The following is a 19371-nucleotide window of genomic DNA, read 5'->3' on the forward strand; positions in this document are numbered from 1 at the left end:
GCTCCATCATGGCTCTAAAGGCAGCTCTCTGTCTCCACACCATCAGTGATGGAGGCCCAGCTTTTCGCCATTTTCCTCACCAGTTCAGGGACCAGCACGTACAGCCAATACACCTTCACAGGCAGGGTGTTCTTCTCAGCTCTGCAGCTCACCCCATTAAACCTACTTTCTGGAGCAATTGTACATCTATTAGGCTTCTCTTCAACATTCATCAAGATGTTGCAGCAATGCCAGTTTGAAAGCTCTAAAGCAGTTGCCTGAACATTTCTGGGGCCAATTTGGATTTTTTGGAGGAAGGCTGAGCTCAACGAACAAGCAGTATCAGATCTGCAGTTGGCTGGTATCCTTGTCTGCAGAAGGCAGCCAACTAGGGCTAGGCTCCTTGCAAAAGCAGAGTGTGTACAGCCGTGTGTGTGTGAAAGCATGCTCTGTATGCGGGCGACAACCACACCCATGTTCCTGTGTGGTTGTATGTTCCATCTGTGTGTGTGGTTAGAGACGGGCACATGAGTTCTGTCAGTTTCTAGTCACGGCAGCCTCTTTAAAAGCTTTAGAAAGATGGATTTCATGTGCAGATTTTAGCACCCTGGTTACACAGAAAAAAAAATGTGAGCATAGGGAGCTATTAAAGCTACAAATTTCCAGAAGAAATAATTAGCAGCAGCCACAACTGAGTAGTTACCGTGTTCCGGGCATTTTACAAACACTCTCGTTTTATCTTTGCAACAATTCCAGGTGGCAAGGACTTTGTTTTCATTAAATATACAGATGGAAAGCAGAAGCTCAGAAAGGTTATGTAACTTTCTTAAAGTCTCAGAGCCAGGAAATCGCAAAGTCCAAAGTCCAAAGCCCAAAGTCCACTGTGCACCCAAGCAAGGTCACTGAAGAATGGACACCCCAACTCCTGCATCATAAGTGCCTCACATTTCTTAATTCTCAAAGAGTGTGTGTGTGTGTGTGTGTGTGCAAGTGTTCATGTGCGTGTGCACATGTGGAGAGACTCTATGTTTTCCTGGGGTTGAGTACCCAGAGAAGGTGATCAGAAACTCACAGAGTCCAAAAACTTGATTTTTCTGACATCCACAGCCAGGCAGGGAGGAACTGCCCAAACCTTGCTCCAGAGAAAAGGACTTGAATCTGATTCTGACCTGAACCAGGTGGAAACAGAACTTGCATCCCAGGAATATAGGTGTCGTGGGTAGAATAATGCTACCCTGCAAAGATGTTCACATCCTAACCCCTGGAACCTGTGACTGTGTTCCTCCCATGGCCAAAGAGACTTTGCAGGTATGATTAAGAATCTGGAGATACAGAGATTACCCTGGAATAGCCAATATAATCACATGGGTCCTTATAAGAGAGAGGTGGGAGGGTAACAGCAAGATTGGCAAAAGCTAGACTGCTGGCTTTGAAGATGGAGGGAGAAGCCACAAGCCAAAGAATGTGGGCAGCTTCTAGAAATTAGAAAAGGCAAAGAGCAGATGTTCTAGAGCTTGCAGAAAGAAGGCAGCCCTGCCTGCCAGTGCCTTGACTAAGTGAAACCTGGGCCAGGTATGTAATCTCTAGGACTTTTGTGCTGTCATAAACCACTAGGCTGTAATTTGTGACAGAAGCACTAAGAAGCTAACACAGAGGGACTCCTTAAGCCAGCTAGCATGCGATGGCATCTCACGGGCTTGCTGCTAGTATACACTTTCACCACTGAATTAGAGCCACTGGGGACAATCTTATAGTTTCAAGAGACCCGGTCCCTCCCATGTGTAGACAAAGTCTGGTGACCTGCCTGCCTCATTCCACCTAGAACCCCTTTGGCATTTGAAACTCATGTTCCAAGACTCCAGGGGCTCCGTTCATATGTCCATACATTGTCTCAAAATGGGGGAAGTTGGGTTTCCTCTACCTCTACCTTTCATGCTTTCCCATCACTGTTAGACTCAAGACTTTGCAGGGAATGGCCCCTGCCCACCCCTCCAGACTCATCTTCTGCCGTTCCGCCCAAGCCCTGTTAAGCAACTCTCAACTCCCTTGCACTTGCTGTTCCTTCTTCTTCCAGTGCTTTTCCTCACCCTCTTTACTGGTCCAGCTCCTCTTTATCCTCAGGTCTCATTTCAGTGGTCACTTTCTCTGAGGCCCCATCCTACTTAATGTCCCTCCCTCTGAGTTCTCACAGCTTGTTCTGCAGAGTACTTTCTCTGAGCTGAATTATGATGATCAATGTGATCATGTAAAAATGTCCGAGTCTCTAGAATGCCAGCTCCATGACGCCAGGCCCCTCATCTGTTCTGCTCCCCGTTGTGTCCTTGCTGTCTACTGTCACATAGTAGTTTCTCCATAAATATTCGTCACATGAATGAATAGCCCATCTGCGTCTATTTGGACAGCAAGGTCAGAGCACCCTGGGAATCCACTTCCCACCACCTCCAGGGGTTGTCTGTTGGTGCCCAGAGGAGGAGACCATTAACCTTTCTGGTGCCTCCGGAAACATCCTGGGAAACGGGAGATGCCCACCCAACTTCACTGAATAGCCATCAGCTCCCCTTAAGCACCCAGCCTGGTGATGGATGGGTTTCCTGGATCTGAGGCACGAGTAGGAATCATAAAGTTAATCAGGCATGTAAAGACATAACTAGAGAGTGACAGCCACGTACAGTGTCCAGCTAATTGGGCACCTAATGTGGAGACATTAGACAGGCAAACAAAGCTAGCCTGCCGATGCGGATGGGTCTTCTCTGTCAGTGAAGGTCCTTCAGTTTCAAAACACAAGGAGAATTCTTGATGCTTTAGCCTCAGCATCTGAGAATCCCTGAGTGTTGCCCAGGGGAGGAAGCTTGAGGTGCATCTCATCTAACTGCTCACATTTTGTTTGGGTGAAAGCACGCAGAGCACAAAGCTTTTTCTAGGTCATTGACTGGATGAGGGGTAGGATTTAAGGCCATCGCTTTTAACCCTTGGCCTACATGTTCTCTATCTCCAAAAATGCTAATTTTATTGTCTAACATAAAGTAGCTCATGTTTATCATAGAAAGTTGAGAAAGTATAGAGGAGTCCAGCTAACTGAGTGCTTAAGGGAAGAGGGTAGCACAGGTATTAAAGGCGGAAATAAAAGTTACTCATAATCCCACCACCTGGAAATGATCATTGTGAATATTTCAGTGTGTTTCTTTTCTAATTTTTTTTTTTTTGGCCTGATGCACACTAGGCACATGTATTCAGATGAGCTTGTTCCAAACCCAGCCTTATATCATGATCACAGTTCTGCATGGATTTGGGGGGTTTTCCTCCACTTAACATAATGAGGAGAGCATTTTCTTGTGTGATTTGTCCCACTGCTTCCTTCCCTACCGAAGCATTTCTCAAAATGTGGCCAAAAATTCACCAGCACCAAGATCCCATAGGGAGCTACTCCAAGCTACAGACACTTGGAACCCATCCCAGTCCCATAGAATCTGAATGTTGAACACTCTTCTAGGGTAATCTAGATGGACCATCCATTTGCAGAACATACCCCATGCGTCAACAGGACCACAGGCTGAAATACTGGTTTCCGAGTGTAATCAAATCCATAACTGAGAAGTCTTAGAGCTGGGACCCCAGGCATTGGTTGTTGTTGTTTTTTTTAATTCTTCTGGGTCATTAACATGCATTGAGGGTTACAGGCGTCTTTCATAGTGCATATAGGACTTTCCTGCCAAGACTGGTAACAAGAAACATTCCTTATGGGGTGAAGAAACTGAAATATTTTATCACCAGGATAGACTCATCTATGACTCATGGTCTTCATGACATAATTTGGACTTAGTTCCCTGCAAAGTTTTATTTCCAAATTTATGCTCCTTGGCTATTCAGGCCCTCCCTGTTGAGGCCCTAGCATCTGGGGCTGCAGAGAGGTTGTCCGAATGGTCAGGCTACAGGAAACATCCCCACACCTGCCACCCTGCTCATCCCTGTCTTTGAGCAGAGAAGGAAGGTCTGCCCAACCCTACTCCACTACCCTCTCTCTTTATTGGTCTGTACTGAATTCACAAATAACAAGGGTCACTATGCTGAGAGATCTGGATGATCTTCAATCTGTTTTTCCATGCCGTTTGCTGCCACTGATATAAGCTAATGAGGCACTCCCAGTACAATGCATGTTAATGGGGCCTTTTGGAGTTGAGGACTGAATGATGGAAGGAGCAAGCATCTTGAGAGGGATGCAAGAGTGTGGGTTTGCAAGTGGCAGCAGGTGAGCCTTCTAGGTTTCCTGAGTAAAGTATGCTGCAGTTTAGAATTGGGTCATCTAGCCCATGCTCTCTTCCTGAGCTGGGTTGGCAAAGCTTGACTCGAGGCAGAAGGCCACAAGGGAAACTCATGAAAAGCAAAGATGGTTTACTGGTGCATAGAACTAGATTCTAGCCCAGGCTTAGTGCTCTCTGTGCTTTGGGACTGCCCCCTTCACCACCATCACCACCACTGATAGAGTGAGAAGAACAAAATGTAACTACTTTCTGGCTAGATTAATCACTTCATCTGGCTGTGGATGAAGGGAAAAAAATGTGAGAACAAATATGTGTCTCCAAAAAAGAAAAATATATATATGACACTGTGCAATTACCATCCTCTGCCTCCATTAGCTTACCATTGTCGCATAACATTTGGTAATTCTATGGCATTGAAAAGCATCTTCAAATCTGTCTGCTCCAGACAACTTCAAACTGTTTCTTTAAATAGTGGAACCAACTTTCTGAAGGAAATCTAATCCAAAAGCTCAAACAAATGAAAGAGATAAACACAGATATACTCTGAATGAAATAGCTCTCAGCATTACTCCCGCTATACCACTCCAGTGAGTGGCCCCAAGATGGTCTCTGAGGAACCTCTGGGGTGCCATAAAACACAATTTGACAATGACCAACTTAGCCCAACACCTTCTCCTTTACAGATGAGGAAATTGCATCCCAGAGAGGCAAAATTCAAGGCTAACATCCAGATTTCTCCATCCTACGTCGGGGACTCTTTAGGGGAACTAGATGGCAGCTCAGTTGTTGGGTGTCTTATCCCAGCTTCTGAGAAGTCAGAGGCAAAAGAGATAGACTCATGTGTGCAACTTGGTACTTACCAGTGATTGAGGCCCCATTGATGTGAGAAAGGCAACGGAACAGAGCAGGGGGAGGCTGGACTGTTCAAGAAGGTCCCCATGGCTCTGCTTGGCAGTAGCAGCAGCGAGGTCTGAATAAGAACAGGAACTTGAAGGACTTCCCTAGTGGTCCAGTGGTTAAGATGCTATGATTCCACTGTAGGCGTGCACAGGTCCATGTCTGGTCAGGGAACTAAGATTTTTTATTTACTTAAATGTAGAAAAAAAAAGAACAGGGACTCAAAAACCACACTGCCAGACTGCCTGAATCTGAGTTCAGGCTTTCCCTACCCACCTCCCTACTGTGTGACTTGAGTATCTCAATTCACCTCTCTGTGCTTCACTTTTCTCATTTGGAAAATGAGGAAAAGCATAGTCTTCAGCTTGCAGTGCTGCTGGAAGGATTTGTTGAGGAAACCCATGTGGAGTGCTCACCTCTGTGCCTGGCACATTGTAAGTGCTCAGTAGACACTGGCTACTGCTGTACTGAGACTGAGCCCGGGAGCCCCTGGATTTGGTTGCCTCACATCATTGCATCATCCTATAAAAACCATTTCTAGGGAAAATGTGGGAAGGGCTGGGGCAGAGGCAGAGGAAGAGAGCGTGCTGCCTTTGCTTTTTCACATGCTGCCTCCCTAAACAGCCCTGTCTGATCAGGGTCACAGCAGGCTCTAGCGCCCACAAACTGCTTTCGGCTCCTCCGTGGGCTCCCCTGTTGAATGGAACACAGAGAAGCTGCTATTTATAACACAGCGACTAGAGCGCTTTGAGCGGATGGCAGGACCGAGGAGAGATGGCTGTGGGGAGAGTCAGCATCAGGTGGCTGCTAGCAGGGCTGGCCAGGGACCTCCTGGACCCTGTGATGCCCAAGGGCCATCCCAGTGGTTCTCATGCCTCTGGTGTCCACAGCTGAGAGCCAGCACGTGGAGGGGTGGGCAGGATCCAACTTCATCTGATTCCACTGGTGGTGGCTGGAACGGAAACAATAAGGTTTTGTTTGAGGGAAAAAGCAGGAGATGACTTCAGGCTGATGTGTGCATACTAAGTCGCTTCAGTTATGCTCAACTCTTTGCGACCCCATGGACTATAGCCCTCCAGGCTCCTCTGTCCATGGGGATTCTCCAGGCAAGAATACTGGAGGTTGTCATTTCCTTCTCCAGGGGATTTTCCCGACCCAGGGATCGAATCTGTGTCTCTTACATCTCCTGCAGGGATGGCAGGTGGGTTACCACTAACGCCACCTGGGAAGCCCCTCAGGCTGGTGGGACGTGTCAAAAACAACCCACTTGAGATCGAAGCAGGATGCCCCCACAGGTAGAGTCATTATGCGCAGCCTTGTGCTATTCAGAGTGTGTCCTGGGAAGAAAGTGACTCACTTTCTTTACCTGCAAAATGGCTTATTAATAGTACCTCCTAGGGTTGGATGGTAAAGCACTTCATACCATGCCAAGCGTATAATAAGCACTATGTATTCAGTAAGTATAAGTTGCTATTATATGTCACTTGACATTCAATTCAGCTTGCTTTTGCTGACTACATATTTAGGAGGTGGGCTGCATTCATTCATTCATTCATTCGACCATCATGTGTGAACACTCACTGTGGACCAGGCACTGTTCTGGCCCTGAGGACAAGATCCCTGACCCAGGGGAGTTCATAATCTAGAGATGGACTCACAGTTAACTAATTACTTAATGTAGACAATCCCACAATTACTTATACATGTGGCAAGTGCTATGCAGAAGGGTTGCAATTAGAGTAAATAAAATGGGTAGTCAGAGAAGTTTTCTAAGGGGAGGGGATATTGGAATATGAAATATATATGGAAAATGAAGGATAAGGGGAATCTAGACAGGAAAATTGTGTGTGTGTGTGTGTGCGAGAGAGAGAGAGAGAGAGAGAGATCACAAAGATGTGCAATGGGCAAAGGCATGTTTCAGGCACAAGGAACAGAATATACAGAAGCACTGAGGCAGTTAGGAAAACTAGAACTCAAAGAAGACCAGGGTAACCAGAGCAGTGGTCCTTAAACTTTTGCCAGAATCCCCTGGAGGGGTTGCTAAAGCAGATTGCCAGGCCCTACCCCCAGACTCTCTGATTAGGTTATTCTGGGTCGGGGCCCAAGAATTTTCATTTCTGACAAATTTCCAGGAGACACTGGTGCTGATGTTCTAGTCATCAGACTTAAAGAACCACTGAACTATAACACTGAAGTAAAACTAAGAGGGAGAAGACTCTTAGAAGATAAAACTAAGAGGGTTTTATCCAGGGCCAGACCGCATAGGATCACAGAAACCTTGTGGAATGGGAACCAGCTAAAGGTTTTAGGAGGAAGAGGGAGTGCCATGATCAGATTTATGTTTTAGGAATCTCTCCATGGCTGTGGTGGGGAGAACAGACGATAGAAGGAGATGAATGAAGACACAGAGACTGAGAGGTTCCTGCAGTCATCTGGAGGAGAGATGTCTGTGGCTTGGCTGTGGTGAAGACAGAGAAGTGGGTGGATTCTGGAAATGTTATGGGGTTAGACACAATAGGATTTGGTAGGGTCATTGAAGGTCTGGAGAGTAGGGGCTCAGAAAGACCCTCTAGGTTTCTGGTTGGAGCAAGTTAGTGGATAGCGCTACTGCTTCCTGAGAATGGGAGCAGATTTCCTGGGGATGGAATGAAGAGCAACCAAGATGAAGAGTTGAGTTGAAAGCGCAAGTTTGAGACCCAAGTGAAGACATTGTGTAGACGATTAGATAAAAAGATCTGGAGTTCAGAAGACAATGTCCCTGGAGGAGGTGACAGGAGAAAAGATTAAAGTTCTTAATCTGAAGTTAGTAGAATAGATAGGCTTTGGGGTACAGGAAAGGGGTTCCATGATGTTCTGAAATATATCAGAATGTATGTACCTTTTTTCTGGGGAGTGGCCCAATTAGTCATCATCAGATACTCAAGAATATGTGCCCCAGAAAAGGTTAAGGCCATCAGCCAGGTATTGAGGGAGATGCTGGTGGTCCCTGGTCCTGTAAGGTCCATATAACCCTGACTCTGCTTCCAGGCGCCTGGTGGACCGCCTAGAGAACATGAGGAAGAACGTGGCCGGGGACGGGGTGAACCGCTGCATCCTGTGTGGAGAACAGCTGGGGATGCTGGGCTCCGCCTGTGTGGTGTGTGAGGACTGTAAGAAGGTACCATCTCCCTCCCCTTTCCTGCTTCCCTGCACATCCCATGCAGAGGGCCTAAGCCTGGGGTCCAGCCTTTTGGGGGCCTTTGCTCTTAGGGATGGAGCTTGGGTTGATTCCTTCTAGCATGCTCTTGTGCCTGTGCATGGTTCCTCCCCTAGATGTCATGCTGACCCCTCTGTCCCCTTGGAGCTCTGCTCCATACAGGATGACCTTGGGAGAATGAGGCAGAACATGAACTGTCGTTGAACCTACGGGTATTCTGGCTCAGCAAGATATTGGTCATCCTAAAGAGCATACTGGGGGACTTCCTGGTAGTCTAGTGGTTAAGACTCCGTGATTCCACCACGGGAGGGTGCAGGTTCAATCCCTGGTTGGGGAACTAAGATCCCATGTGGCCAGAAAAAACACAAAACTGCTGGGCTTATGCCTATACATGTGTACATGGACAGCATACACAGCAAGCTCTACCCTGGGTTACAGTACAAGCCATTTTAGAAAGCCTCTCTCTAGCCAAGTTAGGCCAAGTTAGACTTTGGTCTTCTTAAGCATTCACTCTTTTTTTTTTTTTCCAGATGTCTTGACATGTACTATTTTTAAAGTCTTTATTAAATTTATTACAATATTGCTTCTGTTTTATGTTTTGGTTTTTTGGCCATGAGACATGTGGGATCTTAGCTTCCCAACCAGGAATCAAACCCACACCTCCTGCATTGGAAGATGAGATCCTAGCCACTGGACTGGCAGGAAAGCCTCAAGCATTCACTCTTGGGGCTTGTATGCTCTCCACCTTGTACCCTCTGCTCAGGTTGTCTGCACTTGACCATTCCAGGACAGAAACACAACTGTCCTTGGGTCTGTCTGATTCCCAGGAAAGGAATTCAAAGGAACAATCCAGCTGGAGAGATCCATAATATCACCTGAATATTGGGGGAAGGTTATCTACTCCAAAAAACCTGCCTTCTGTAGTCAACTAGATAGTGAGAATTTTGTGACCTGTTTGTTTTGATTGGCAGGAAACTCAGCCAAAAGTATAATGTTCCATCGCATAGTCACAGCATTTATTCAGATAACTTCCTTCTTTGTAAGGAGTTGAATCTATAGTCATAGTCTAGGTTGTCTCCAGTTCATTTGGGAAAGAAAAAAGAAATAAAGTAAGAAACAGATAAATAGTCACTCTTTAAAAAATTATGTCAATGATCTCCCTGGTGTGGATGCTGAAAACTCAGGCCCCACAGAGACTCTTGGAGAATCCCTGCGTTGAGGGTTTGGGAATGACTCCAGTTCTTGTTATCAGAAATCAAGACTCAAATTAGAACTTTATTCTAACTGCCTTGATCATGGGAGGCAGGTGAGGAACAAGGGAGAATGGGGCTTCATTGCCACCCTTCCCAGCCATTTCTGATTGCCAGCAGTTCCGAGCCTGACATATCTTAAGTGTGCACTGGGCTGTGTTTTGTCTCCAGAATGTCTGCACCAAGTGTGGGGTGGAGACCTCCAACAACCGCCCACACCCTGTATGGCTCTGCAAAATCTGCATCGAGCAGAGAGAGGTGAGTGGACGGGTCCCCTTCGGCTCCTGGAGCCTATTGTGTGGGTGCTCTGAGGACAGGGAGCAAAGTGGAAAATTAGCATTCATCAAGACAGGAGCAATAGTGCTCAGCTGCCATGACTTCATCTTCTACCTCTCCTCCTCCAGGTGTGGAAGCGCTCTGGAGCATGGTTCTTCAAGGGCTTCCCCAAACAGGTCCTCCCACAGCCTATGCCCATAAAGAAGAACAAGCCCCAGCAGCCAGTCAGTGAGCCTGTGCCCGCTGCCCCTGAGCAGCCCACTCCTGAGTCCAAGCACCCTGCCCGGGCTCCAACTCGAGGTAGGAAAATACAGCTGCTTCTTTCAGGACCAAGGACAGATCTTGGCTAACTGGTCTACCTGAAGGGTGTCCTGACATCATGTCTATGTTTCTGCCCAGCTGGTGGATAGCCAGCCAGCCTCTGGGCTTCGGTCTAGAACTCCTATGTCCCTTTCACAACTCACTATGAACCCTTATCAAGAGAGTAGCACAGGGAACTCTCCAGCAATGCCAGGCTCCCAAAAGGCTTTGTTGTCATCCCTGATGGAGTATTTAGAGGTACAGCAGAGATGGAAGTCAAAATTAGGAACTAAGAAAGACTCCCAGCACCAAAATACACACTGGAGTCTGGAGGACAGGGGATTGGAGGCTTGCTGAAAAGGCCTTATTTTCTCCTGATATTTCTTATATCAATCACCAGCAAATCCAAAACTGGACTAATTAAAAGTGAAAGATGAATAAAAAGGAAATTAGCAAAAAGAAAATTACTGCTACTATGGATATTATCACTATTATCTATTTTTATTAATTATTAAAATGATAATAAAAGAGTGACAAAACAGTAAAAAAAAAAAAATGTAACCTCAATAGAACACATTTTAATTTAATAAGGCCACTAAGACTGACCACATAAAGCTCTTGCAGTACTTTTGATGAAGTGATAAAAACTGGTCTGAACGACAATTCCAGAGTTGAGTGCAGGCGGTACTTCTGAAAGGAAAGTTATAGTTGAAGGTCGCCAAAATTGAAGTGCCCAATCATAGGTTCTCAAGGCACCCAGTAACATGTCTGACACTCAAAAGGCACTCAACAAATACTTTTATCCTGGCAAGGCATGAGCAATTTCTGCTCTTTGCAGAGACTCACCAAACTGTCAACATACTCTGTAGCCCTGGGTTTCCATCACTAGAGCATCTTTCTCCCTGGTTAAGCGTTACTCCCTCTAAGATGAGAAGACTGCATAGCATAACTGTCAACATTGAATATCTGAGCCCAGGAATACCTGAATTTAAATTCCAGCTTTGCAGCCTACAAGTTGTGTTAGCTTGGATGAGTAATCTAACTTCTCTGAAACTCTTTCCTCATCTATAAAATGAGGTTAATTATTCATGGGGTTATTTTGAAGATTAAATGAGATGCTACAGGCATACCTTGTTTTATTGCACCTGCTTTATTGCACTTCACAGTAATTGCAGTTTTTCACACACAAAAAAATGATTTGTGATCATTTTTTGGTCTTTGATGTTACCATGGCAATTGTTTTGGCATTTTTTAAGCAATGAAATATTTTTAAATTAAGGCATGTACATTTTTTAAGACATAATGATATTTCATAATAGATTTAGAATTATGCCCATGATATGAGCTTTCAATATTCTTTTAACAAGCAATTACTGAACACCTAGTGAGTTCCAGGCTCTGTTCTAAGCCCTAGGGAGTCAGTGAATGAAGCTGATAAAATCCGTGCTTTCATGCAATTAAAGTTTAGTGGGACAAACAGATGCTCAACAAACAGCTAATGCAAATACAATAAATATCAGGTACTTATAGGTGCCTGGAAGAGAAGTGAAACAGGTAGAGGGGATAGAAGCTTCATGTTGGGCAGAATGGTCAGAGAAGGGCTGTCTGAAGAGATATTTGGGAGAAACTGACCAAGGTGGTTAAAAGTGCCCATAAAATCTTTGGGAATATCGCTTGCAAAGGGCTTGAGGTTGGAGCATGCCTGATGAATCCTGGGGAAAATCAAAGTAAGTGAACAAAGCACATTCTAGAAAGAATACAGAGCTGATGATCCCAACTCATTTGCAAAGGAAATAATGTGATATTGTAGGCAGTCTCTACATTAGAGGGGAAGTTGGGAGAGGAAATTTAAAATTTTTTTTTTTTTTAGCTCTGAGGAATGGTGGACAGACCCTTTTGTGAGCTCCTTAAGTGATGCCTCTTCAAAAACATCAAATACATACCCCTTGTCAGTTTTTTCTCTCTCTCTGCAGGTGACACTGAAGACAGGAGGGGCCCAGGTCAGAAGACAGGTGGGTTCTGCTGACTCTGTCTTCTACTCTGGGGACAGGAGTCCTTTCCCCCATTCCTCAGGTGCCCTTTCTGCATTCAATTCATGCCTTCCTTCCAGGCCCTGACATGACTTCTGCTCCTGGGCGAGGAAGCTACGGGCCTCCTGTGCGCAGGGCCTCTGAGGCACGAATGAGCTCCTCTGGCCGGGACTCAGACAGCTGGGACCAGAGCCATGGCATGGCTGCTGGGGACCCCAGCCAGAGCCCAGCAGGTAAGAGAGTTGGGCAAATTCGGACAGGCTTCCTGGAGGAAAAGAATCAAAAGGAATGGGGAGGACAGTGTTTTATCCGTTTATTCATTGGCCATTGGTAGACATTCAGTGAACACTTGTTGAATGAGTGGGTGAGTCAATGGATGGATGAACAAAGACCAAAATGAACAACCAAACAAGCTGTGCTAATGCAGGACCCTGAGATAAGACCTGGGGATTAGTTAGTCCCAGCCAGAGGTGGCCAAGTACTTTCTGTTCTGAGCATTCAAGCATCTCTCCTGTGAAAAAGGTTTCAATTCAGGACTTACTTGGTGATCCAGAGGTTAGGACTCAACAGTTTCCATTTCAGGGAGCATGAGTTTGATCCCTGGTCAGGGAACTAAGATCCCACAAGCCACTCAGCATGGGCAAAAAAAAAAAATCATAATAATCAGGATTTCCCTGGTGGTCCAGTGTTTAAGACTCCATGCTTTCAATGCAGGAGACACGGGTTTCATCCTGGGTTGGAGAACAAGGATCCCACATGCCACAGGCTGCAGCCAAAAAAAAAAAAAAAAAAAAGGATTTACTATAAAGCCTACACATTTTTATTTCTGGAAATAAAAGTTATACATTTTTTTAAAAGATGTAAATTCAGGAAAAGTAGGATCCAGCTCAGTGAGGTGAGCGAGGACAAGGGAATGTCTTAGCTTCTGGGTATCAGGATCTGCTATGTGTATCATCCACATTTGATCCCCCAGCAGCTCAGCAAGAGGCAGTAGCGCCTAAAAGTCTCAGGTAGACTCCAGAGATCAAACACCTGACTTCAAACCCTGGCTCTGCTGCTAACTAATCAGGAGACATTAGGTGGGCTCCTTAACCCTTCTGTGCCTCAGTTTACCCATTTGTAAAATGGAGCTCATAAAGCACCTACCTCACAGGGTGTGAAATTAAATAAGTTCTTATAAATAAGCCATCAGCCCATTGTTATCAAGTGGGTAGAGTTATTGCCTGCATGAAGCATCTGAGGTTCAGTGAGGGTGAGTGACCAGCCCAAAGACACACAGCTTATAAAAGAAAAATCTGGGATGCAAAACTAAGTCCTCATGAAGATAAGAACCGTCTTTTAGGACTTACTTAACCATCCAGGGGTTAAGACTCAATGCTTTCACTGTAGGAGGGGCACGGATTTGATCCCTGGTTTGGGAACTAAAATCCCATATGCCACAAGGTGCGACAAAAAAAAAAAAAAAGGAAATCAGCTTGACACAAGTACCAAAATAAATTCCAAATTGATTTTTAAAATCTACCAGATGTTGAGTGTTTACTACATGCCAGGCACTGTTCTGAGCACTTTGCATGTATTGTATCATTATGTGTCTCCACCACAACTTTGTGAGCTAGGTACTGTTATCCCATTTGACAGGTGAGGAGACTGAGGCCCAGAGAGGACAGGTCATTTGTGCAAAGTCATAGATGTTGGGAGTAACATCACAGAACCTGGGCTTTTCAATACCCACGTTGCTGCTGTGACTTGCTCAGGGTGATCTAAGTACTGAAAGGAGAGAACACACTGAGGGGAGGAGTAGAAGGTCTGAAAGAGCCGAGAATGTCAGGAAGCTACCTCCAGTTCATACCCAGAGGACCATACCTTATGCCAGCTCACCAATCCCAAGCTTCTTCCTGCTTTGACTGCATGTGTGTGTGTGTGTCTATGTGTGTGTGTGTCTGTGTGTGTGTGTGTGTAACATGACAGGCTCTTTTCTTTCCCCTTCAGGTTTGAGACGGACCAACTCAGTCCAGGCTTCTAGACCTGCCCTGGCCTCAATGCAGAGCCCGGCACCTCCCCAGCCTGGGCAACCAGGTACCTGCCACCCACTTGCCCACCCAGGTCATCACTCAGCTGTGACCACAATACCTCCCACTTTTGCTTGCAGAATCCGCTGGGCTTTTTGCAAAGCTGCAGCGACTGCCAAACTCTAAACTCTTTCAAGACCCTTAGAATGAGTAGTACTAGAATAGAATGAGGCTGGGAGCCCAGCATGGGTGGGAGGGGGTAGGTAGCATCATATCCACCTAAACGCAAGAAGTGCCAGTACTTCATCCCCCAGTGTGTTCCACCTTCCAGTACTGTCACTCCACTCTCAATTCTCACCACATACGTCTACCATCTGCCCTCTTGTTTCCTTAACATTTGCTTCAAATTGACCTCCTTTAAAAACATAACTGAGAGATGTTGTTATCATAAACTCTCTCTCAAGGAAAATTTAAGGACCTTGGACTTTAACAAAAAGGCACATGTTCTCAGACAGGTATGTGAGATTCAGGAAGAAATAGTGGCAAGAGATTAGTAACATGAGAAAATTTGAGCACATGTGGCTTGTATAAAAGAATGGAAATAATTCCTGATAGGTGCATTTAAAAAGCTGTTATTTTAGGTACTTCCCTGGTGGTCCAATGGCTAAGACTCCATGCTCCCAATGCAGGGGAGCTGGGTTCAATCCCTGGTCAGGGAACTAGATCCCACACGCTCAACTAAGACCTGGTGCAGCCAAATAAATAAATAAAATATTTTAAAAATTTTGTTATTTTAAAAGAAACCTATAATAATGGGAAACCAGTATTCCATACCAGAAAAAAAGAGAGTGTATTATTAATAGTTTGCTAGGGCAGTCATGAATATTCATTGGAAGGACTGATGCTGCAGCTGGAGCTCCAATACTTTGGCCACCAGATGTGAGGAGCCAGCTCATTGGAAAAGACCTTGATGCTGGGAAAGATTGAAGGCAGGAGGAGAAGGGGACGACAGAGGATGAGATGGCTGCATGGCATTACCGACTCAATGGACGTGGGTTTGGGTGAACTCCGGGAGATAGTGAAATACAGGGAGGCCCGAAGTGCTGCAGTCCATGGAGTCTCAAAGAATAGGACACAACTTAGTGACTAAACAGCACAAAGGGCAATCATAGCAAATATCACAAGCTGGGTGGCTTAGAATAAAAGAAATGTATTGTGGCCCAGTTCTAGAGGCCAAAAGTCCAAAATCAAGATGTTACCAGGGTTGGTTCCTTCCATGAGCTGTGAGAGAGAATGTGTCCCATCCTCTCCCCTCGCTTCTGGGAGCCTCAGGCATTCCTTGGCTTGTAGAGGGAGCTTCACATCATCCTCCTTCCATGCTTGGGTCCTGTGTGTCCAAATTTCCCCTTGTTATAAGGGAATAGTCATATCAGATTAGGGCCCAGCCTAATGACTGCGTCTTAACTTGGTCATCTGCAAAGACCCTCTCCCTAAATATTCACATTCACAGGGACTGGGAGTTTGGACTTGAACATCTTTGGGGAAATGCAATTCAACCTATTGTGGAAGCTATTATAAAAATTAGTATACTGGGTCTTCTCTGGTGGTCTAGTGGTTAGGAGTCTGCCTGCCAATGAAAGGGGACATGGGTTTGATCCTTGTTCTGGGAAGATCCCACATGCCATGGGGCAAATAAATCGATGTACCACAACTACTGAGCCTGTGTGCCTAAAGCCCGTGCTCTGCAACAAGAGACACCCAGCAATAAAAAGCCTGCGAACAGCAATGAAGAGTAGACCCCACTCACCACAACTAGAGAAAGCTCACACACAGCAACAAAGACCTAGCACAGCCTATATTAAATTATAATTTAATTTATAAATTAAATAAATCTTTAAAAGATTAATGTACTGAAGATAAAAGAGCGCAGTGATATTCTCAGTGCACTGGCCTACTGAAGGTTTGGAGCCTGAGGCCTGTCCTCTTTTGCTTTTTCAAAAGGGACACTTATAAAGACGTGCTAAAGACATAGAGAAGTGTTAAAGAAAAGTAGCACCGCAGTAAGACTTTTCCCATGATGGGATCAGTATCGAACCAATGGAGCCCAGAATGGCTTTCTCACTGTGTCATTGAATGTTATTTTTATTTCATGCCCCAAACCTGTGGCTGTCTCCCACATCCCAAGCTTTGGAAATGTAGAGAATCCTCTGGACTGGTAATGACCCGGTAATAATGGTGGACACAAAGCATGGACTCGCCTGTTACCTTGCAAGTGATTCTTATTTCATTAGTTCATTGACCTCATAACAGCCAGCAAAACGTGAAGAGCAGGTATCACCAACCGCGCTGGTGATGGGAAGAAGTGGGGAGGAAGCTGAGATTCAGGAGGGAAAGACTGGGGCTTGAAGCTAGGCCTGTCCAGCCCCAGGATCCCTGCAGTGGGACTGTTCCTGCACCCCTGGATACCTCTGCACATCATCCACCACCCCTGGGCCTGTGTCTGCACCGTGAAATGAGGATGGCTTGGAGCAAACCCTCAAATGATGCCGCCTTCTCTGTTCCAAGCTTCTTTCTCTCTTTGCCCCACTCAGGACCCCCAGGAGGCAGCAGACCCAGTCCGGGGCCAACGGGACGCTTTCCAGATCAGAGACCAGGCAAGTGTTCACTTCTTTTTGTGCCTGTGTGGGTGACCACCTCTCTTTCACTAATTGAGAGAGAGAGAGAATGACAGAGACAGAGGCGGAGATAGAGAGAGCAGGGGCTACAAGACATTTGGCCCATACTGCATCCTGAGACCTAGCTGATGATCTCTAAGGGACCCCCCAAATTCTAAAACTCTAGAGAGTCCGTACTAACATTCGATGGACAGAAAATGACAATACATTCAGTGGTTAAGAGCACAGGCTGCCTGGATTCAAATCACTGCTTCTTCACTTCCCAACTGTGTGACCCTAGGTAAGTCACTTACCTTCCCTGAGCCTCAGTTTCCTCATCTCTAAAATGAGAATAACAGAAAGACCTACCTCGTAGACTTGTTGTGAGGATTAAGTAAACCGAAACATAGAAAACCTTAGCACTCGGCCTCTGACCATCACCTGCAGCCCCTGGGCCTGTGTCTACACCTGTGAAGTGGAGGCAGGGCAGTGCTTGGGGCAAACACTCAAGTGATGTCGCCTTCTCTGCTCCAAACTTCTTTCTTTCTTGGCAAGATCACTCCAAGTGACAGTGATTATTGCATGGTATATATGTAACAGCCCCAATCAATACAACATGTTCACTGCTTGCTCATGCACCAGGTACTGTGCGATGGGCTCAGTTCCTCAGTCGTGTCCGACTCTTTGTGACCCCGTGGACTGTAGCCCACCAGGCCCCTCTGTCCTTGGGTTTCTCAGGCAAGAATCCTGGAATGGGTTGCCATTTCCTCCTCCAGGGGATCTTCCTGACCCAGGGATCGAACCCGTGTCTCCTGCATCGCCTGCATTGGCAGGTGGATTCTTTACCACTGAGCCTCCTGTACATATATTAGGAAAAAAAATGTTTAAATGATAGCTATTACTTTGTCAACAAAGGTCCATCTAGTCAAGGCTATGGTTTTTCCAGTGGTCATGTATGGATGTGAGAGTTGGACTATAAAGAAAGCTGAGCACCGAAGAACTGATGCTTTTGAACTGTGGTGTTGGAGAAGACTCTTGAGAGTCCCTAGGACTGCGGATATCAGTCCTGAATATTCATCAGAAGGACTGATGCTGAAGCTGAAGCTCCAATACTTTGGCTACCTAATGCAAAGAACTGACTTATTGGAAAAGACCCTGATGTTGGGAAAGATTGAAGGCGGGAGGAGAAGGGGATGACAGAGGATGAGATGGTTGGGTGGCATCACTGACTCATTGGACATGAGTTTGAGCAAGCTCCAGGGGTTGATGATGGACAGGGAAGCCTGGCGTGCTGTGGTTCATGAGTGACTGAACTGAACTACTATTTGAGCACGTTCAGGTCTTAAAATTCCCCATTTTGGGGATGAGGAAACTAAGGCTCAGAGACAAGTCACTTGCTCCAGGACACACAGCTGAGATTCCAACCCAGGCTGCCTGGCTTCAGAGCCCACACCAGTGAGCGCTCTCAGTGAGGTCTGTTTTGCCTCCATCTGAACCAGCCCACGGGGCTTGTTATAAAGCATAGATTCTAAGGCCCCATCACAGGGCCTTTAGATTCCAGCTGGGGCCCGGGAACCTGCATTTTTGCAAACCTTCCTTGGGTGGCTTTGACGAAGGCGACATTCTGAGATCTGGGGAGCAGCGTGATGTGTGCCCCCCCACCGTCCAAGGGAAGTGACAGTCCCCCATTGCAGAGCAGTGGGTGATTCTGGTGCAAAGCTTGACACGCACCTGGTTGGTGCTCATCACTCGCATAACCCTGCAGCAGTTGTCGTTGCTAGAGTTCCAACACAGGGACTCAGCTGCCTCTTTCTCACCCTCTCCCCGTCTCCCCTGCAGAGGTGGCTCCCAGTGACCCCGACTATACAGGGGCCGCCGCCCAACCCCGGGAGGAGAGAACCGGGGGAATTGGAGGCTACTCGGCAGCTGGAAGCAGGGAGGACCGAGCGGGCCACCCCCCGGGCTCCTATACCCAAGCCTCTGCGGCTGCTCCCCAGCCGGTGGTGGCCCCGGCCCGTCAGCCCCCACCCCCTGAGGAGGACGAGGAGGAAGCCAACAGCTATGATTCGGATGAAGCAAGTAGGTGACTCGTAACAGAGGGGTGGCTGAAAAAGTCGCTTCAGTGCTCACCCCCTGGGAAACAGGAATGGCTCTGGGGACAGCCCTGTATACCCCAGCCCCCCATAAACATATTAGCCAAGTTATAAAAATACAAATTTGTGTTACTAAATTCACAAAATGACATCAGCTTTCTAAAGTATAGGTGCTATATGGTTTTTTCATCATTGTAAAACATACATAACATCAATGTTACCTTTTACATCGTTTTTTATGAGTATAATTCAACTACATTCACAATGTTCTGCTGGGTGATTTCCTAGAATTATCATATGACCCAGCAATTCCACTCCTAGGTGTATACAAAGAGGCATGCATTTTAATGGTTTCCCACTCTTTAGTGTGTCTTCTAAAAGTCATTTTTTTAACCATGATTTAAAATTTTCTGGTATTTCCTCTTGCA

At 46.2% G+C, this 19371-nt stretch overlaps 1 protein-coding gene across 7 annotated transcripts in view; it reads left to right on the top strand.

Annotated features, from left to right (window-relative positions):
* RPH3A (rabphilin 3A) overlaps positions 1 to 19371 on the top strand; it is a 277513-nt gene that overhangs the window by 238516 nt on the left and 19626 nt on the right. For all 7 annotated transcript variants that reach the window (XM_044930102.2, XM_006052994.4, XM_006052996.4 and 4 more), the window contains 8 exons: positions 8163 to 8292; positions 9753 to 9839; positions 9986 to 10157; positions 12131 to 12169; positions 12268 to 12420; positions 14177 to 14263; positions 16788 to 16850; positions 18690 to 18929. In XM_044930102.2, coding sequence (XP_044786037.2) covers positions 8163 to 8292; positions 9753 to 9839; positions 9986 to 10157; positions 12131 to 12169; positions 12268 to 12420; positions 14177 to 14263; positions 16788 to 16850; positions 18690 to 18929 — 971 coding nt within the window. The remainder of the gene's footprint in view (positions 1 to 8162; positions 8293 to 9752; positions 9840 to 9985; positions 10158 to 12130; positions 12170 to 12267; positions 12421 to 14176; positions 14264 to 16787; positions 16851 to 18689; positions 18930 to 19371) is intronic.

Source organism: Bubalus bubalis, chromosome 17 (genome assembly GCF_019923935.1).
Source record: "Bubalus bubalis isolate 160015118507 breed Murrah chromosome 17, NDDB_SH_1, whole genome shotgun sequence".
Classification (NCBI taxonomy): Eukaryota; Metazoa; Chordata; class Mammalia; order Artiodactyla; family Bovidae; genus Bubalus; species Bubalus bubalis.